This window comes from Chrysemys picta, chromosome 18, assembly GCF_011386835.1.
Source record: "Chrysemys picta bellii isolate R12L10 chromosome 18, ASM1138683v2, whole genome shotgun sequence".
In the NCBI taxonomy this organism is placed as follows: domain Eukaryota; kingdom Metazoa; phylum Chordata; order Testudines; family Emydidae; genus Chrysemys; species Chrysemys picta.
Genome location: NC_088808.1, coordinates 14,014,930 through 14,036,573, shown reverse-complemented (window position 1 = coordinate 14,036,573; position 21,644 = coordinate 14,014,930). Strand labels below are relative to the sequence as shown.

General features: G+C 44.0%; 1 protein-coding gene across 4 annotated transcripts in view; it reads right to left on the bottom strand.

The window, feature by feature from the left end:
- Nucleotides 1-5,549: 5,549 nt before the first annotated feature.
- The window catches only part of MIGA2 (mitoguardin 2), a 30,114-nt gene continuing 14,019 nt past the window's right edge, over nucleotides 5,550-21,644 (bottom strand). For 3 of the 4 annotated variants that reach the window (XM_008169201.4, XM_042854231.2, XM_024106099.3), the window contains 11 exons: nucleotides 21,024-21,157; nucleotides 19,057-19,171; nucleotides 18,244-18,344; nucleotides 17,700-17,815; nucleotides 17,106-17,178; nucleotides 16,004-16,090; nucleotides 15,144-15,242; nucleotides 14,359-14,493; nucleotides 13,333-13,386; nucleotides 11,965-12,081; nucleotides 5,550-11,200 (listed from right to left, as the gene is read on the bottom strand). In XM_008169201.4, the coding sequence (XP_008167423.2) occupies nucleotides 11,000-11,200; nucleotides 11,965-12,081; nucleotides 13,333-13,386; nucleotides 14,359-14,493; nucleotides 15,144-15,242; nucleotides 16,004-16,090; nucleotides 17,106-17,178; nucleotides 17,700-17,815; nucleotides 18,244-18,344; nucleotides 19,057-19,171; nucleotides 21,024-21,157 (1,232 nt within the window). In that variant the 3' untranslated portion in view covers nucleotides 5,550-10,999. The remainder of the gene's footprint in view (nucleotides 11,201-11,964; nucleotides 12,082-13,332; nucleotides 13,387-14,358; nucleotides 14,494-15,143; nucleotides 15,243-16,003; nucleotides 16,091-17,105; nucleotides 17,179-17,699; nucleotides 17,816-18,243; nucleotides 18,345-19,056; nucleotides 19,172-21,023; nucleotides 21,158-21,644) is intronic. The other variant, XM_042854232.2, reaches the window with a different exon arrangement.

Below are 21,644 nucleotides of genomic sequence, written 5' to 3'. Positions count from 1 at the left end.
AGGGGTAGCCATGTTAGTCTGTATCAGCAAAAACAACAAGGAGTCCTTGTGGCACCTTAGAGACTAACAAATTTATTTAGGCATAAGCTTTCGTGGGCTATAACCCACTTCATCAGATGCATGGAGTGAAAAATATAGTAGGCAGGTATAAATATACAGCACATGAAAAGATGGGAGTTGCCTTACCAAGTGGGGAATCAGTGCTAATGAGGCCAATTCAATCAGGATGGATGTGGCCCATTCCCAACAGTTGACAAGAAGAGGTGAATATCAACAGAGGGAAAATTACTTTTTGTAGTGACCCAGCCACTCCCAGTCTTTATTCAGGCCTAATTTGATGGTGTCAAGTTTGCAAATTAATTCCAGCTCTGCAGTTTCTCGTTGAAGTCTGTTTTTTAAGATTTTTTGGCCACCTTTAAGACTGTTATTGAGAGGGAGATTGAAGTGCTCTCCTACGGGTATTTTAATGTTACAATTCTTGATGTCTAATTTGTGTCCATTTATTCTTTTGCGTAGAGCCTGTCCGGTTTGGCCAATGTACATGGCAGAGAGGCATTGCTGGCACGGTAGATGTGCAGGTGAACGAGCCCCTGATGGTGTGGTTGATGTGGTTGGGTCCTATGATGGTGTCCCTTGAATAGATATGCGGACAGAGTTGGCAACGGGGTTTGTTGCAGGGATTGGTTCCTGGGTTAGTGTTTTTGTTGTGTGGTGTGTAGTTGCTGGTGAGTATTTGCTTCAGGTTGGGGGGCTGTCTGTAAGCAAGGACACTATCATAGGACCATCATAGGAATGGGCCACATCCACCCTAATTGAATTGGCCTCGTTAGCACTGACCCCCCCACTTGGTAAGGCAACTCCCATCTTTTCATGTGCTGTATATTTATACCTGCCTATTGTATTTTTCACTCCATGCATCTGATGAAGTGGGTTATAGCCCACGACAGCTTATGCCCAAATAAATTTGTTAGTCTCTAAGGTGCTACAAGGACTCCTCGTTGTTTTTTCTTCCGTATTTGTGCACATTAAACTCCATGCACTTGGAAGTCCTGGGTAGGGAGAAGAATACAAAGGGTATGCATTTGCACAAGGAAACTTGTGAAGAGCAAAACAGCTTTTAGGAATGGTAAAGTCACTCAAGTTAAAAAGCTGCAAAGAAAATGGGCCTGTGCATGTAACATTTCTTATTAGAAAATATGGAGGAAGTCGCAAACCTAGCTAAGCCAGCTACGGTAAGAGCTGAGTGTGTTTTGGTTTATTTTTGTTGTTGTTTGATGGCAGCCGAATAATGTATGGATTAGTTAAGATCTACCTCTTGATCATGTTCAACTAAATCTTTTAAATATTTGATTTTAGGGACAGGAGAACTACTCCTCTCCCCTTACGGCTATAACGTAACTAGTTTCAGGTGCTGATTATGATCCTGCCCAATGAATTTAAACAGTGGATCCCATGCTTGGCGTTCCAAGAGAAAAGGTAGCAATTATAGATAACAGGCAGTCTCTATTGAGAGTAGATGTTTACTGCAAAAGTTAGGTCTTCTTCAAAAGACTGAATTAAGGAAGTGTGAAGGATTTCCCTTTCACCACTGAAAGCCAAACAGATCCTGTTCTTCCAGAAATATTGAAAATGATTTGTCAGTTTATAGTTATAATGTGACAAGCAGGGAAACCTCTCTTGGATATCATTACTAGAAGTACTTCAATGAGAATGTTTAGTGAAAAGGAATCTGTAGCAATATTAGATCAGTACATGATACAATAAGTGCTTTTATTCCTTATCAAACACCTCTGAGCAAGCCTGGACACAATGGGGTTCTCACAGTAATCCAGGGGTCGGCAACCTCTGGGATACAGCTCACCAGGGTAAGCACCCTGGTGGGCCAGGCCAGTTTATTTACCTGCTGACGCGGCAGGTTCGGCCGATCACGGCTCCCACTGGCCGCGGTTCGCTGTCCCAGGCCAATAGGGGCGGTGGGAAGCAGCGCGGGCGAGGGATGTGCTGGCTGCAGCTTCCCGATGCCCCATTGGCCTGGGACGGCGAACTGCGGCCAGTGGGGGCTGCAATCGGCCGAACCTGCCGCGTCAGCAGGTAAATAAACTGGCCCGACCCGCCAGGGTGCTTACCCTGGCGAGCCGCATGCCAGAGGTTGCCGACCCCTGCAGTAATCCAATATTCAACAAGAAAATATTAATGTTTTAGAAGTATCAAGTAACCCTCAGTATCCCTGTAAGAGGGCCTTCATCATAATTCAGCTAAGCATTATTCGCAGTGTACAGTTGGGAAGACTAACACAGCACTTTAGGGACTTGTCCCTATCTATAAGAAGCTAGGACTAGAACCCAAGATGAGTCATAACCTATAGTTCTCTGCTCTAACCTCTAAAACATGCACTCTTCTTCAATTTGCAAGCTCTGGCCATTATTACATTAATCAACCTCTGTTTAAAGTTTGTTTTGAAGGGATCTGTGTAGTGCTCATGGAGGCAGCCTATCTATTAAAAGGGAGAGTGCACAAGGCTATCTGTGAAAGGTTTTTAAATCACTTTTTCAGGCTCAACTATGTTTCATTTGGTAGATTCACCTAAAGTGCAGGTTGAAAAAGTATCTTGGCAATAAGTTCTAGCACATAAGTGTGAACTGACCCATAGCTAGGGTGACCATATTTCCCTATGCTGAATATGGGACACTTGGTAAAATTACTTGTATTCAAGCAAGTTCAAGGGCAATCATTAGAATTATGCAGTGCAAATGTTCAAATTAACATCAAGGTGACTGAGCCCATTAAAAAGAAATACTGCGTTGTTGGATTTTTTTTATTTACCTTATCTTTAAGGCTTTAGGGCTCACAAGGGGAGAGGTGACACACACACTCCCAATACACCTTTCTCGGACAGGGGTGTGTGACTGACCGACCAACTTGACCCTTCCTGCCTGGTGCTCTCCATGCCTGGCTTGGCCCCCAGGATGGACCCATCTCTCCTGGTGCCGCATCTTCCCATGGCAACAAGTGGGAGGGCACATGGGGTCACGTGCACCCCCCCCATTTTTTATCAGGGTTCACATCAGAATGTGGCCAGCAGCAGCCTTTTGTCACTGTGCTGTAGGGATGGGAGCTGCTTCCGGCTGCAGAGGAGGAGCGGGGCCAGGAGGGATGACCTGGCCCATGTCTTTGCAGAGCTCATCTCCCCCCCCTTCTTCCCCCCCCCCCCCCCCCCGCCAGCTGGAAGCAGCTTGTCCCTTCCTCCCTGCACAGCCTCGAAATGCAGCTAACAACCTCCAGGTTACTGCTGACCACCGACATAACCCAGCCACCTCCTGTCTGACCCCCTACCCCCAGCTACTGCATGGGCAGGAAGAGGTTAAGCCCTAAAGATGCATTGTGCACCAGAGCCCAGGGAACCTGAGGCTTTAGCAAACCGGGCCAGAGAGGTGGCTCAGCAGGGGAGGGTGCTTAGGGGACAGAACAGCCCTGCACTCCCTGGGGACATGACCTGGTGTGTGCGGGAAGAGGGTGCTAAGCTCCTGCCTGGGGGGCTGCTGTGGAGCTTGCAGGTTTGGGGGGTGAGCAGGCTGGAAATCACTTCCCCCTCCCACTCCAGAGCTTAGCTGTGGGGCGGAGAGGCTTCCCCATGCCAGTGCTGTGTGGGGCTCCGGCACATGCAGGGCTTGGCTCCTCCTGGCCAGCGTCCTGGGCCGGAGGGTGTTGGGCTTTTCCGGGGCGCTGGCCCAGCCCGAGGCAATGGGGGAATGAAGCCTGCCGGCCAGGCTGTTGGTGAACTAAAAGCTCTGACCAAGGGCTGGTTCTTCGCACAGCACTGGAAGTGGGACGCGCCCTGCTGCAGGGGGGTATGGAGGAGCTGGAGTGGTGAAGGGGCAAAGCAAGGAGAGGACAGCCAGAGGGGGAGCATGTAAAGGGCCGATGGATGGGCAGCAGCAGTGACACATAACTGGCCACCTGCCTGCACTCACCAGCCACTGCAGCTAGCAGCCAGCGCCGGCTGGAAACTGGAGGGGGAGGCGGAGCCCTGCTGGCTGAGAGCTGGCACACAGCAGGGACTGTGCTGATGGACCAGCGGGGGGAGCAGCCGATCCCACACACTGCATCTTCGCCCCACCACCAGCCTTGCACACCCACCCCCATCGTCAGCCACTGGACTCCCCCACTCACCACTGGTGGGTGGGAGACTGGCAAGCAGGGATCTGGCAGCAGCAGGACCAGTCAGTACTAATGGGGGGTGGGGAGGGAACAGAAAATATGGGACAATTTGCCCGTTTTTGAGAAAAAGTCGGGACACCCGCAGGAGGGCTTAAATATGGGACTGTCCCTTTAAAACCAGGACATCTGGTCACCCTATCCATAGCTCAAACCAAAAAACACAGAACAGGAGCCTCTCCACCATCTCTTGTGAAAATAACAACATTGCAGTTTTCAGGCCTCTCCCCTTATATTCTTAAATCCACTACTCTTTTCCCCTTCCAAAGCTTTAGCCGTGCAGCCATTTTTTTTTTTTTTTAAAGGAAGAAAAGAATTGCTACACTGAAGCAGTTCAGTGGCGTATTCTGTCTGGTGTCTTGCAGAACCAGCTATTTCAGAGGGAGGTTCAGCCCTCCCTGCCCCCAGACAATTAACCTATCCATAGATAAAGTTTCTTCTTAAGCCAAACACTAGCAGAGGTTATGTACTGAAGCATGGTGGTTATCCTGTCTTATTTAACTATCAATTTTCTTATCCATACGAATGTTTAATTCTTTTAATATATCTAAGCTTTTCACCTCACTGTTAGCATGTGACAGTGAGTTCCACACATCAAATGTGATCTGTTTAAAGAAACTATTTCTTTCTACAAATGCGATATCCTACCAAAAGCTGTAGAAGCACACGGCTCTTCTGGTCCAATATAGTTGCTTCATGGCTTGAAAATGAAAGTTTTAATGTGCTGTAGTTGCTTAATGAAAGGAACCTACACTTTTCTACAGGTCTCAGTGGATAGACATTTTTAGTCTTTCAAAAGCATTCTACGAATCTTTACTTTTGTCTTTCAGACCTAGTTCTCAGATACCTTTTAATGTGTGCAGTATAAGAATTCACACAGACCATGAGGTTAATTGTTCAGTTTCTTTCTTTAGCACAATATTACAATTCTCCTTTAGATGAGGTCACCTTTGAATGGGAAAATCCTGGCAGATGAAGCATATGGATTATCAGCCATTGCAGAAAGTACATAAAGTGGATCATAGGATGGTCAAGAAATCAAATCTAAGTGCTTGTCTATATATGGAAGTTTGGCATTTCTATACCAGTATAACGAGAGTAGTATAATAACACTGGTACATTTTCCCCTGTTGACAAGCCTTAAGAATTTACTTGCTATCAGTTCTTAACACACTGATTCTAGAAATAAGCCACTGTTTGCCTGCATATTATAAGTGGATTCTCTCTCAAAAAACTGGTCAGAATAATATACAGGTTGGCACCTAAATCAGAAGTTACAAGAGCCTTTATCATAATTCGGACCCACTAGTGGAATTAGAAACCAAAACCTTATATAATGAAGGAAAGATTTATTTGACTTGCATTTAATGCCACATCCAAAACAGATATAAAAGTTTTAGCTGGGGGAAGGAGGGGAAGGGCGAGCAAGGACAGATGAATCTTTACACATCAGGAAATAAAGAGGGAGGGGGGGAGCCACAGGCACAAGGTTACATTCTTTAGTGTCAGGTGTGGCAGAGGAATGTCCCATTGAAAAGGGTTAAGGGAAAGCAGAATTTCACATCCTCTCTCCTTTGTCATGAATGTGTGGGTCATGCTCATCTTCAAAGCCATTCTGAACTCTGATATTTTGAAGCAGGTTTTTCTCTTCTTTAATTTCATACATTTGTGATTTAAAAAAAAGTATTTGCCTAACAGACCTGTTTAGAGCATGTCTGTACTGCATTTAAACACCAATGGCTGGCCATGGTCTGCTGACTCACGCTTGCAGCACTCAGGCTATGGGGCTATTTCATTGGGTTGTAGACATTCGAGCTTAGCCTCCAGCCCAGGCTCTGAGACTCTTCCAGCCCCATAGCCTGAGCCCGAGTCAGCTGACATGGGCCAGCTGTGGGTATTTAATTGCCGTGTAGACATACTTTAGTCCAGGAGGTCTCAAACTTCATTGCATCACGACCCCCTTCTGACCACAAAAATTACTACTTGACCTCAGGAGGGGGGACCGAAGCCTGAGCCCTACCGCCCAGGGCTGAAGCCCAAGCCCTGCCACCCAGCGCAGTGGGGCTTGGGCTTTGGCCCCAAGCCCCAGCAAATCTAACACCAGCCCTAGTGATCCCATTAAAATGGGGTCGTGACCCACAGTTTGAGAATCACTGGTCTAGTCTATTCTCTAAATTTATTAAAATAGTGCATGGGCACATTAGCCACTTAGTGAAGCTCATCACAACAACTCCCACTTCAGATTAACTGAGGTCAAAGTTCAGTTTAAGAAGGAAATATAATCATGCATGTTTGGAGTGCTGAGTTTAAGCATCAGGTTTTTATTTTTATAATGCCCAAGTCATGTTTTTAAAAAAATTCCCTCAAGGCTAAAACCTGGTACATTTTAGCCCAGATTGATGTATTTAAGAGATATTATAATCCCTTGAAAATAAGGGTTTGTTATAAAAAATGCTAACACCACCTATCTCTAGAGCGGGGTGGGCAAAGTTTTTGGCCTGAGGGCCACATCTGGGTATGGAAATTGTATGGTGGGCCATGAATGCTCATGAAATTGGGGATTGGGGTGCGGGAGAGCTCCTGCTGGAGGTGCGGGCTCTGGGGAGCAGGAAGGTAGGACCGAGGGGTTCAGAGGGCAGGAGGGGGGGATCAGGGCTGGGGCGCTGGAGGAGGTCAGGGGTGCAGGCTCCAGGGGGTGCTTACTTCAAGCAGCTCCCAGAAGCAGCAGCAGCAGCATGTCCCCCCTCTGGCTCCTACACGGAAGCCAGGCGGATCTGCACGCTGCCCTGTCCACAGGCGCTGCCCCTGCAGCTCCAGTGGCCCTGTTTGCTGGCCAATAGGAGCTGTGGGGGTGACTCTTGAGGTGGGAGCAGCATGCAGAGCAGAGCCACGTAGAGAAAGCCCCCGTCCCCGCTCCCTGGCAGGAGCTCGAGGGCCGGATTAAAACATCTGAAGGGCTGGATGCGGGCCCCTGGCCATAGTTTGCCCACCCCTGCTCTAGAGTCTAACCAAATAGGTCTCACTTGCTATTAATACTAAAGTATCTTTTGCTCTAAATACAAAGTGCTAGGAAATATTTTCTGTTAGATCTCTCACTGAGCTGGAGGGTAGAAGGTTGTTTATTCATAATCCTCACGCCCACCTCCCCTTCACAAAACTGAATCCCTTAGAAACTCTCCATACAGGCATGTAGTAAGGTGGGTGCTTCATCTGTTGGACTTTCACACACACAGCATATGGTGAAATTTCACAATCACAAAATGTACAATCACAGAATGTACTAGTGCAAAGTAGATTCTATGGCAACTAGCTCAGTTGTGCATTTACAAATAGAGCCCTGTGCCACTCCAAAAAATATTTAAAATATAAAAACAGACAGGTCCTGATAAGGTCTTGCAACTTGAGAAGGGATACAAATCACATTATCTTTCTTTTGGGCCGAAATCAGCACTGCATTGAGGTCAATAAGGGCAGCCCTGAATCCCTTCAGAGGTTTATATCCAAAGCAGCATACCATTTTTATCTACCGACTGTAGATCAGTGCTGGTTACTCCTGGAAGAATATCTCCTTTGGATTTAACTATTTTGAACAATATTCTTGAGGCTATAATCCCCTCATAGGTTGCATCAGGTTTGTTTTGTTCTGGGGGGCTTTTTGGTGGGGGGATGGAATGGGGTTTTGTTTTGTTTTTTAAAGATCTACCTCCCCTATTAGAGCAAGAGGCAGATCATATCAGTAGGCCCAGACTTTGTTGTGTGCATGGAACAGGTCAGTGTTTGGGGGGGGGATGGAGATGGAGGGGGGGAAGAGAGAAGAGAAGAGAAACAAAAATAAATACTATTACATCAAGTTGCATTACCAGCCACAATCATCCTTGAAGAGGAATTCTTTGCCTTCATCCAAAGGACAGCGCATCAGATTATGAGTAGGGGAGTAAAGGGATCATTTCCTACCCCCCACCTTCTCTTGACTGATTAGGAATTAACTTTTCCTAGCTTAAGGAGGACTGTACAAGTATAGGGTGGTGCTTTATAACCCCCCCCCCACCACCACCACCACCAATTTTAGTCTCTCCCATGAGGATTTGAAAGTCAGAGCTAATATTCTTACCCATGTGCCAGATGGGTTGCTTCTGATCCACTCATCTTCATTCAGGTAAAGACACTCAAAGCAGCAAATACACAGACAACAAAAACTCTAAAAACCTAAAGTGAATAGCGTCAATTCTTTAGAATTTCAATTATTCTTCCTTATTCTATTTGTCTTCACATTCATTAGCATCTTTTCAACTACTACAAAGCTGCTGGAGTTCATCTTTCATCCAAAATAGCCATGCAAGGGCACAAAATGGTGTAACAAAATTTTTTTGGTCAAAGTAACTTGCTTTCAGAATTCAACCTACATTTTAATTCTGATCAATATGGGTATGAAAGGCTGCCAGCATCCTCTGTTTCTTTTCTAACTGTTGATTGGTTCCTACCAGCATGCTTGGAAGAGCTTTCCTGGGGTCAATTGCCATCTCTCAAATCAACAGCCCTTGTTTCATTAAGCCTAAGGTATGCCTTCACTAATGTCCACAGCTGTGCTGCTGTATTGTAGATGTCTTCCTACATTGAAAAAAAAAAAAAAAAGAGGTTTTTGTATTGATGCAGTTAGTGCACCTCTCTGAGAGATGCAGCTAGAATTCTTCTGTTGACCCATCTACTAACTATAGTGTGGGTTAGCTTGACCGCACTATGTTGCACTGGGCATAACATTTTTCACAGCCTGAGAGATGTAGCTAGGTCAGTCTAATTTTTAGATGCAGACCAGGCCTCACTAAGATTTGGTGCTTCTCACTTTCTCATGCCTAAACAATTGTCTTTGTATATTATGTTTGTCAGGTCTTTGAGGCACACTGTTTTTCTTTCTTGCACTTGTGGAGTATCATGATCATAATGCTACATGAGTATTACACTTGGCTTTTTGCAAGAGTCTGGGAACACCATATCTCCTCATTTCATATCCTCTCTCATACTCTTCTGCTTATTTTCTGTCTGCTCTTACTATTAGAAACTGTGTCACAAATGTCTTTGCAGAAGAATCTCTGACTATAGCCCAGGAAATAGAGAGGACTGGAATAATTCACAACTTTCTCAGTTCACTCACTCCAACTTCTATAAGATCTTTGTATTCTCATCATTTGCAAAACACAGCCAGACAAGGCTCATGAAGCTCCTGAACTAAAAAGAGCCAACCTTTCCCTGGAGCAGAACTGGAAAAGCAGATCATTGTAAAAGCTGAACCCTATTTGCATCAATACTCTTGTTATGGTGTCTGCTTTTCCACTCTCGGATATGTCCTCTCTTTGAGGCCACTATCTTTGACTTGAACTAAACCTAGGCAAACCAAGAGATGTGTGGTAGCCTCCTGAGACTTCACTTGTGGCTTTATAGTAGGAGGTGGCAGCATATTGAGAGCATCATCTGCAACCCTTCCCAGCAAGAACTGTGAGAATCTCAAATCCAAGTTACCTGAATGCTGCTATACTAATGTCCAACCCCCGCTGCATCACCAGCAGGAGCCACATTTTAACCTCAATCATAAGGCTTCTGACAGTTAATGGTCAACAATTTCACTCCAGCAGGAGAGCACTTCTGAATGTCTGTCTTTATAACAAGTGTATATATACATTCCATAGAGAACTGTAAAAAACACTACATTGTTTAATGTGGTGAAACTAGAGATTTAAGAGCTTCCCTCCAGCAGCTTCACCCAGAATCCCAGCTCTTTAAATAACTGCACCATGTAATACCATCTGCATTTCATATCTAAACTCCCACTCTGCTCCTTTACAAGTAACGTCAGTAAGCGCCATCTTACACATCCTTCCTCCACCTGTGTATTTCATACTCTGTGATACCCGTCCAGTGAGAGAAACTATTATTGGCTAATTCTGAAATACAGCAAGGCACTCTGATGTATATTGGAGGAAGTATTAATGCATGCATAATCAGGATACAAGTCCAATCCCTTCCTACAACCACCATTCTCAGTCTGCCTATTATAGGCTGCAATGATATCTCAACGAGAACCCCAGTGAAAGGGTCTAGTTTACAAAAGAAACAACACATAGGGATGAAGGACAAACTCCCTTCCAGCGTCTGTCATTACAAAATCTGCATTTTACTTCCATTCTTTAGTCTTCAGTGCTTTACAGAAGCATTTTTCCTCCCCACAGGAAACAATTATTTCTCTTCCTCTCCATCATATCTGAAAGTAGCATTGGATACCATAAAACGTATAAGTTAAAATCAGCAGTAATGTCCACAGAGACATGGCAGAGAAGTCACTTTTAAAAATACCTTCTCAATCAAAGAGGAGGTAAGAGCCAAGGTGAGAATCTGTCACCATTTTACCTACCCACCCACTCCCTGCAAGTATCAGGGATCTGCTCCCAGAGAACACATAGTGGAGGGAAGGTGCTTGTCTGCTGTCCCTTGCAATGCAGGAGGATAGGATCTTGGGCCCAGGCAGTTTATGTCACAACTAAAAGAAATTAAAAAAAAAAAAAAAAAAAATAGAGGTGGTATAGACAAGAGGAGGTTCAAATCATAAGCCTGTGAGTGGTCCTGGAGCTATTCCAGCCAACACTACTGGCTATAAAATGTAGTAATTCTTGGCAGATCCAGTGATGCCGGGGGATGAATTAGTTTTGTTGCCACTGATCACCACAACAGGTGGTGTAGCTACCTCTTAGAAAAAGGTCTCTTAAGAAAATTGATTTTCTCCCCTAATTGAATATTAGTTGAGCTCCTCCAGGGGTCCATTTTCACTGGACAGTGTCCCATTCATCTCTGGGGTCGTCTCACTACCCAAATATCCCAGGAGGATCTCACTGCGCCGTCGTGACAGCTGCAGAATGTCTTCTGCCAGCAATTGCACTGTTGTGTATCTCACATTGTCCAGGTCAAACATGTCCTTCAAATATTGCACTATCTGGTGCTGCAAAAAGAGGGGGAATGTTTATAGTAAGGAAATGTGCCCCCACCATACCTGAAGTCAAGCAGAGACATGTCAGTTGCCTGGCCCTAGGAGAGTATATTCCATATAGGATTCTGCAAATTTCCCCATCAGACACAAAGGGTCTATTTCAGACTCTACCAACTCTCTTGCTAAAGCAACCCTGCCAGTTTCCTGTGAGGTAGGAAATTTTGTTTTAGGAGACAAAGACTGACATCCCTTGAAGAAAACAGGAGAGGGAGGGAGCACAGAGCAGGGTTCCCTGGAGTCAGGAATGTGATTGCACTCTGTGGTACTATCTTAAAATTTAAGAAAAAAGTTCCACGTTAGGCAGAGTCAAATAAGAATCTAGAAAGAACAGAGACATTTAGAATTTAAGATCAAATATGGGTCCCACATGGATGTTAAGCTTCTGACTGACCTCTGAGTTGATAAGAAATACATTAAAATGGAATATATACATGGGTATCCTTAATCTATTCTGAAGTTACAGATTTTGTCCAGTGTCTCATTTTGCATGTTCTTACAGGAGTAGCATAGTTAGTAGCAAGTTCTAATAAGAATTCTTATAAATCTTATCATGCAGGCTGCTGATTTAAAAAAAGCAAAGACTTAAACCAGATTGTACTAAGCCAAGTTCTTTAGTATTACTCCAATAGAGGCCCTTCAATGAATACATGGTCATAGATTAGAGCCAGAAGATGGAACAAATATATAAAGAAGGTAGGTACAGAAGGCCAGCTTACCTTGAAGAAACCACAGACCTCAGACAGCTGCTGTTTGGGCCCCAGAAAACCAAAGGCTAGAACAGGACTGACGTGCTCCGATACGGAGTAGAAATGAGAGATAAAGCCATCTGGTACCTGTCATGGGAAAGAAATCCAGATCTCATCTTTGCTCCTAGAGAGAATTTACAAGCTAATCCACTTTACATTAGGCATCCTCATCTGATAATTGAAATCCATCTGTCCGGAGCATGACAAGGCAGCGCTGTGTTACCACGTACTGTTAAAACAGCTGCCACAGTCCACCCCAGAAAAGGCTGCATTTAAGAGGCTGAAGTTGGGAAGAGAAGCTACAAAAGAGACTTATTTAGCCACCCCTCTTGCAAAGTTAGACACCCATCATTCAGATACTTTCAGGACTTCTATACCTTGCTGTTTTTAAACTGCCCTTCGATGGAGAAAAAAGTACAAGACAACTCAGGCCAGCTATCAGGCAACCTTCATGGTCCTGAAATCGCTCAAGATCTAATTTTCCATTTAACACACAAAATTGGATGAAGTAATTTAAGTCCCCCGTGGTCTGAATGATTTTTAGTACTACAGCAGGGACCTGGAGATGCTTCCACATGACAGCACCAATACTTAATAGTTACCTAGAGCAGTACACCTTCAAGGCATTTTACAAATGTTAGTTAAGCCTTGCATCACCCCTGTGAGGCAGGCATTATCCTCATTTACTGACTGATTATGGCATTGTATTTAAATGACTTCACAGAGACCAGGGAGTGAATGACAGAACTGGATTAGATTAGAACTCATGAGATCCTGACTCTCAGTCTCCTAGGCTCATCTGTGATGACAGGGCACGTTTGGAAAGCAGCACAGAGTTAGTGAAAAGGGGAAATACAGTGGGCAAAATCTAATCAGCCAACCAGCTAGCAGTGCTGCCAGCAGGATTGCAGGTAAGTGGCCTTAGTCCATCACTTCACCAAAAAAGAAACAGCCCACATAAAAGGGAAACCACTATTAACTTGGAGTCTGTGGCCATTACTGTAGTATTGTAGGCAGTGAATATGGAATATTGAGATTTGCTTTTAAATCAGCAAGATTGGAAACTAAAATCATAGGAACTTCAGTAAGAGTGCCTTGGTATCTGGGAGGTCCCTTCGGCAAAGGTGTCAGTGGACTCCTGCTGTTTCAGATATGGGTAATAGGACAATTTAGTCTGTTCTTGTAAAAATTTCATCTAGATTCATGCTTCACCAGGGTCCAGATCACATCTTGGTGACAACCAGGTGCCTTGTGTTCCTTCCTTCCCCGCTCAGTATCTCCCCCCGCCATCTCTCTCACACATTCACCCACAACACCTTATTTTTATGTTTTACTTACCATTAGAAGCCTCCTCTTTGCTTTCAGAACTGACCAGCAGGCAGTTGCTAGGGCCTGCAATTAAAAAACCCAACATCATTTAATGGTGTGAGCCTTTCCAGAGAACAGGATGCAACTTACCAATATATTGCCATCACTATGGCCTGGAGCATTACTTGTTCCCACCATTCTGCAGCCCTTTACTGGGTGGCAGATAGGGGCCCTGCTAAATTCCAAAGTTAAACTTATGTAAACTGAAAGCATGTTTGGTCACTTTAAATCCATACCAGACCAGACACAGTGCTTATGAATACCCCTAATACCATCCAGTGAAGGAGGCCCCCAGCTACTCCAGAATGCAGATCATAAACAGAATTTTAGTCCATCACTTCACCAGCAATGAAACAGCCCATGTAAAAGGGAAAACACTATTAACTTGTGATGTCTGTGGTCATTGCTACTGTATAGTATTGTAGGCAGTTAATATGGAATATTGTGATTTGCTTTTAAATAAGCAAGATTGGAAACCAGAATCATAGGAACGTCAGTAAGAATGCCATGGTTTCTAAACAGATATGCTTTTTTGGGCTCCCTGCAGATTAGACAGTCTAAGGTATGCAGGATAGCTAGATCTAAGAAAATGCATTAATATTCAGGGTTCACTTTGATAGGGTCTCCAATGGAGAAAGACCTGAAAAGCAGTAGACACTGAGCCACCACCCTCCCAGTTGCAAAGTACAGGAAAGTGTCATTTCCTTAACAGCTAGGAAGGTGATGGCTGAGTGCGGTCTACACACATTATTCTTTAACATTATGTTATTACAGAGAATAACTGATAAAGGAATGAACCTGCTAGAGCCAACACAGATTCCCTATAAATTACTCAGATCTATCAAGAGACTGGCCAATTCATGTGTTAGCTAGAGGGACAGAAAAATAGGATTGTTCCTTTAAGAGACTTCTATGTAATCAGAAAGCCTGATTCTCTTTTTTTGTCCTTATAATAATGAAATAGTCATTTGGAACAAGGACCACCATTTAACACACCGTCTCCTTGAAGCTGTCTGAGAGCCAGCGGTTGCGCAGGACGGCTAGGACAGAGGAGGGAGGGTTCTCTAGGTCCTCAAAAGCATCCATGAGAATGAAGTCCAGCACAATATCAAAGAAATTCATGCACACCACCTGCCAGAGAACAGACGAGTCACAGACAAGAGCTTATAGAAAGGAACTCAGACCAAAGAGGGACCATCTGAGAAATGGATTCTGAATTCTTTAGTTACAAAAAGGGCCAAACTGACCAGTGGTGTAAGTGGGCACAACTCCACTGATTTCAGTTCAATGGTTTGAAGTTTAAGCCAGCAAGCGTTTGCCCTACTAGTCTTGTGTTAAGGATAAGCAGATTCAAAACCAATTGAAACCAATACAGCTACAAGCTTTACAACTGTAGTACTGTCACTCAGGAGAAACAGGTTCAGAAAGAATTCATGAGTCAGATTTTTGTTGTTGTATTAAGCTATATTGAAGGCAGCTACAGCCCTGGATAGGTATTTTCCCTAACCACTGTGTTACAGGCCTAACTACAAAGCCATTTGCAGAGAAAGTTGGAATATTGGGTACTTTTAGTTGCCACAGTTTAACTTCCCGGTGTTAAGAGCTGGAGTTTCCCGTCCCATAAACTATTGCAAAATAGTTGTAAGTTAACTGCAGTAGCTTTGGGGTCCAGTGACCAACATATTTAATTTAGAATTCCTGTTCACTGTTGGATCCTTCCAGTACATTGTTTCAGGCTCTCATTTCTGCTCTATCTTTCTAGAGAGAGTTCCTCTACAAACCCCTCGTCCTTCCAGCTCCCGCTGAGTGGTTGGCCAGGTGTCTTGCTTCAGTGCGTAATGTAGCATCTCCTCATAGCTTGCCAGAAAACCTTTGGGGTTCTTCATGAGGACAGAGAAATGAGACAATGGGAACAATTAGAAGCACTATATAGTTTCAGGTTACTATTAAGCATTTCTCTAGCCTGTTGATCTGAATATGTCAAAACGATTTACACAGGCGAGTACTTGCTTATAATTTTTTGGTCAACAATCCTTTGAGGAAAGAGAAGGATTTTATTTCTGGAAGGTGTGGTGGCCACAACACCACCACCACTTGAAGGTTGCATGTTGTACGCACTTGGATACTTTGACAAAAGCTATATAAGTACCTACACAGACATCCTTATAGGTGACTAATTGATTCCAGTAAGAAGCTACCATTCATACATTAGCAAGGCAGCATAGTCTTACTGCTCTAGAGGTTGGTTTAATGAATAAAAGCCACGTTAAAGATTCCCATTCATTGACCTCAACAGAACAGATACACTGAACAGAGTGCCTGATTCCCCTTCCCCCTCCCCCCAATGGGCGTCAGCTGGGAGCCCCCTGAAACACCTTCCCACTAATGAACCACATCATCCGTGATGGTGGCTTTGGAGAGGAGGTTGCATACAGAGCTTCTCCCAGGAAGAACCAGTGAAGAGAGGGCAAACATGGGAACTGTTTTTTTCCCTTTCAAGTGGGTGATCACAGTAAGGACAGGGGGAGGGGGAAATCACACAGATTAGCTAAAAATTGGGATTGAGTAATTGTGTCTATGAAGTGCACCTTTGCTCATACAAGGTGCAACTCAGTTATCTCCCACTCACATGCCCTCCTACCTTCTCAGCTTTTGTCATTAGTCCTGTCACCATCTGCTTTCCAACCTCTCCAAAAAACAACTGGTTGCTCTCATCCTGCAGAAGGGCCTATAAAGAGACCAAAGAATCTTTCACTAATTAGGTAAACATAAGTCCTTATTCCATGACAGTGGAGATAGGAGACAACAGGAGGGTTCTTACACTAGTGAAACAAGCAAACGTGGATCTCACGTTTTCCTTGGCCTGAAAGCAGACATGAATTTAAATAGTGGAATCTATTCAGCCCAAGGCAATGAGCTCTGTGAAGTCTGTGCTCCTAGTGAATCTAATCTCTTCGAGTCACTCAGCAACTCCTCATGTCAACAACTGATTATTCAGAGATGTCCTAAAGAAAAAGTATCTAGTCCTCCCTGGCTGGAAAGAGGATCATCACGGTGCTAAGGCTTAAAAAGGTGAGGTGCATAAAAGCAAAACAAAAGGCCACAGGGTGAAGATGAAGTAAAAGACTTCCCTCCTGTAGGAAATAGGTATAGAATGCTGGAAAAGTCTGGGAGTGGCAAGAAGAAAAAAAAAGTATGTGAGCTCTTGCACTATGATGATGCAAGGATCTGGGAGGTACATAGTCACCTTCAGCCTAAAGATATTATTCTGGGGACTGAATGGCTGAGGATAGAAAGCCTTTCACTCCTAGGTCACAGGTGGTACAACTCCAGGCTAATTGCCATCAGAGGCTGTCAAGCAGCCTGGGTGAAGCAAGTCTGGTAGTCTCCAGACAGTTCCCAAATAGCCAAGAACTTTATTATAAGAACTGCTATATGTAAACCTGGTGTCTGTCTTGGCTACAAAGCCACATCTTGAATGGGCACAGAGCCTGATTTATCTTCTCACTCCTAGAGTAAGGGTTGAAACACATTTTGGGGAAGGTGTAGGATAAGGGAAGTTTGCTCTGCTGCTTTCTGCGATCTACTTGTTCTGTAGAATTGGAGGACTTCAGTGTCTAGGACAGGCTTAACAGACCCTTTTCATTCACGAGGACAGATACCAGAAGTGACATGTATTCTAACAGTCAGGAAGCCTCTCAAGTGCAGATGCAACAGAGTTCTGATAGCTAGAAAATTCCTACCTGGAAGGCCTGCCTGACACAGTGGAGCTTTGCCAGGAAATCCTGATCATGGTAGCAGCCTAGAAGCTCTGTCCTAAGAGAGGAAAGCAGGATCTTACAAACTCCAGTAACAAAACAAGTCTGAAGAGGCAGAGACCAAGTTCCTAATTTGGGCTCCTAATTCCCTTAGGCTCCTTTGAAAATCTCACTGGGCACTAACTGAAACCACTAGCTCCTTTCATGTAAGCCACCGAGCCACTTTCAGATAGTCATTTTGATCATTACATTCCATGGCTAGATTTGAGCCAACAACCCAGAGGTGAAAGGTGCTGTAGCTCACTGCCCCAGGAAACTAGTAATCTTAGAGTGTTTCTCACAGTATGAGGATGTATCCAGCCTGAATCAAGTTAAACAAACCCAAGCAGCATCTGAAGTCTTGGGCTAGTTAACACCCCCTTGGAATTTCCAAGCCAGCAGAGAAGGTGCTAAAAAACGTCTCTCTCAAAATGGTATTCTAACCCCAGTGCCAAGCCCCTACTAAGTAACCTGAGGAGTTCATACCTCTAGCCAAAGGAGTCTTGTCATATGGATTGAAGACTCCTTTTAGCACCTCACCTTAGTGTTCTGCATGAAACGCTCCCTTCTTTCACCAACTGTAGAGCTTCTTCGTATGCAGCTGCTGGCTTGGAAAGCTGAAAAGGTATTTTCCCAATCTGGAGGGAGTCAATGAGCTGCAGAGAAAGCAGAAGAGGTCAGAAGAAAATTTTTGTTATATCTGTGCAAATCCTGGACTTCAGAAACAAGAGATTAGAGTCCATCAGTTTGAGAAGGCATTGGTATGCGCCATTTCACACCAAGACATTCAGACATTACTGGAACTCCCATTCTGATTGGATCACAACTTCCTTAGCCCCTGCATGGTCCAATTCCTTCTTCTACTACAGCTGTAGTACAAGCCATATTAGCAGGTGCTGCAGATGCTTTTACAGTACTTGTCTAGCTATTACTACATGCCGCTAGATGAAGTAAACACATGGCCATCTTCATACTCTCCCCAGCATTAGGAACATGGCAGAATCACCAGCATGGGCAAGTTCCCAATGCAGCAAATTAAGTTATGTTCGATTGGTTTATTTACAAAGGATAGAGTTTGAGTCACCTCTGCAGCAGAAAAGAAGGAGTCCTCAGAAGTCAAACTGTCTTCGTCATCTGTCCGAAGTCTCAGTGACCCATCTGTCAGGGGAAGCATGAGAGTTCTCTCTGGAGGGGGCAGAAAAAAAGTTTATGTTTAGCACTATATCTCTAAAACTCCATTCCTCCCACCCAGCACACTTTTCCCTATATGCAAGTCTTTATGTGGCAGCAGTGCCCCTTTGTGGCCATCTTGAAATTCCTGTCACTTCCTTGACATTCTCAACTAAAGAGATTTGGCTGGCCTTCAGGAGAGAGGCACATGGTACATGAGGTCTATTAAGAAATAATATGGAGCTAAGCCAGTGGCTTCCAAATAAAAATGCTATTTTCCACTGAAAAACTGTATTCTTCTTTAAGTCTTTCTCCCACCCACTCTTATCTACTACTAGGAAAAGAAAAATGGTCTCAGAACTAGATTCATTAGTTTCCTCAGTCTAGCAGGCAAAGACCATTTGAAACCTGAGACCAGCAGCTGGTAGACTACAATCCATTGCATGTTTCCACTGCTGTTGTTCACAGGTTGCACACAAGTTAAATTGTTTTATCTCCTTATCTGTCCATCCTATAACACCATTACACTCAAACTCTGTTGTAACAGCCACCCCTATCCTGTCAGCAGGAATTTGTTGAGGCCTTGACAAATAAAACATTAGAATTTCATGGAAAGGCTTGATACCCATCTCCTATTAAGGCTGTATGGAGCTCAGGTCTACTCCCTGGTGTGGCTGTAGCATATTCTCATGGCTGCACCTATAGCTGACTCCCAGGCCCACCTTACCCAGGTCTAGCAGCATGCTGTCGGAAGGGAGCGTTGACCCAAATTCTTCCTGAAGGTGATATGCCTGGTGCAAGAGAGATTCAAGCTTCTCTGCAAACTCCTTTTTCTGGGACTCCTGCTTAAACATAAGCAGACACTATCTCTCAATAGCCAATTGTGCTGCTGACATAGCACAATTGATCACTGTTAGAGATGCTTACAGCAAAGTACTGAAGTGAAATTTTGCGTTAACAGTTATTATTTACCAATTATAGTTAAGTTAATGAACTGAACTAATTACAGATTCACTTCAGGTTAAACTTGCAATAAAACCAGGGCAGCTTGTATGCAATCTACTCCAAACTACAACTTTTTCCTTCTGCTGTTTATCCATTTAAGAGGAAATAGTACATTAGCCTATCACCTGTAGAAACAGTTATAATGGGCTATCAGTCACAAGGAAGAATTCAGTTATCTCAGTCTAGTCTCAAATAAAGGTTTGTTCATTCCATAAAGCCTGCATTAGTTTCTCTGTTCTCAGGCCAGACACCAGAATAATGCAGATCAGCTTCAGTATGTTATTAGACAGGAGTGAAGTCTGCTGTTAGCACAGTTGTGTAACATCAATGAGTGGGTGAAAGAAAAGCTTATACGTCTACTTTCATTATACTTTGCTTAGATCTTCACTTTCATAGAGATCTAAGCCCTCAGCTAGAACAGTTAAATAAAACTACCAGATCAGTTTTGATTATGAAGCAACTCTCAATTTAGCTGTAGAAACACAAGGGGACACTTCAAGCACACACAGCAAATATCAAAAAGAATCCAGATTTGACTTGCATAAACATAATAGAACACAAAAGATAAACATCCCACACAATGAAGACACCAGGTTCTGTTTTATAAGAATCTCAGGGTATCTCACATCAACATCCCTAATTTTGACACAGTTCATAATTTGGCCTCTTTCATTACCTGCAGGTGCTATCGCTTTAGCTATTTAGTCACCACTAAACTTTTCTACTTTGGGACAACCCTTTTATAAGAGCCTTTCCCAGCATGCTCCCTCCTATGGTAGTTGACCCTTTAAATCTGGGGGAGACAGCCAGCTGCAGCCTTAGACTGTCCATTTTGTAGGTGACTGGATAAGCCGGCAACTCTCTTCTTCTAAGTGAGTATTTTGGCACATATTTTCTCTGAACTTTCCCTTTCTCTAATGGCTGAGAGAGTTGTCCAGCCTCACAAATTTGTTTTCCTCTAGTAAGACAAGTGTGCAACTAGTTAGCTTTTCCATTTCAGTACAGTTCAGTACAATCTTGGCAACCAATCTAGCTAGACCGTCCATTTTAAAGGCATTAAAAAGAGAAATAACATTGGACCAGACAAACTATTCTTAACCTAGTTTGTTGCTGTATTTAATAATAATTAATAACACATAGCTCTTTGTTAACACTTTTCATCTGTGGATCTCAAAGTGCTTTACAAAGAGCAATATTATCCCTATTTTCCAGATGGGGAAACCGAGGCACAAAGAGGGAAGTGATTTGCATAAAGATACCAAGCAAAGCAGTGGTGGAGCCAGGACTTGAACCCAGGTCTCTTGAGTCCCAATGTAGTGTCATAGCCACTAGGCCACACAGGCTACCTTGTTGTGTTCTTTTCCTAGCAATAACTAACTCTGAAGTTTGACAAAGAATCTTCTGGCATAAGTCACTGAGTTTACAATTGGTGGAAAACTCACTAGGAAAAAGATTTAGCCAAAAATGTTGGAGAAGCATCCTTTCTAATTCCAGCAAAGCTATATCACGAAATTACAAGTGGTTAAGGATGAGTCCTAGCCATAGCAGATACTCCCTTGTCTAGTCCACTCTCCTCCAAACTTGCTTTTCAATATTTAGTCTCCTACTGATGACCTCCCCTTCTCCCATCCAATCTGGCCCTCACAATGTTCACTAGGTGGATAATGTAGAGGAGAGGTTGGTACATACCTCAGGCAACTCTTCAGACATAGTTTCTTCTTGTTTTGTGTTGTCCCAAGAAACTGGAGTGCTAGTGCTGTTTCTCTGCCTTACGGTCAATGCCTGCTCCCACTTCTGCAGTGCCTCCTCAAATAGCTCCATCCCTGGGCAATGCAATAAAACACAAGCAGTGAAATCAGTCACTTATACAGCAAAAGGATGTAGCAACCAATAAGATGCCTTGCTCATTTGTGAGAGTAGAGTGAAGTCTCGTCCCAAACCATTTGCAGCCTAAACCAATAGAATACAGTAACTCCTCACTTAAAGTCGTCCCAGTTAATGTTTTTCATTGTTACATTGCTGATCAATTAGGGAACATGCTCGTTTAAAGTTGTGCAATGCTCCCTTCTAACGTCCGTTTGGCAGCCGCCTGCTTTGTCTACTGCTTGCAGGAAGAGCAGCCTGTTACAGCTAGCTGGTGGGGGCTTGGAACCAGGGTGGACTGGCAGCCCCCTATTGGCTCCCTGCTCCCCTAAGTTCCCTGTGCAGCAGCTGCCTGCAGTTCATCTGTGTCCCTCCCCCCCACTGCCATGTGCTCCTCCTGCCCTCTGCCTTGGATCTGCTCCCCAAGACTCCTGCTTGCTGTGCTGG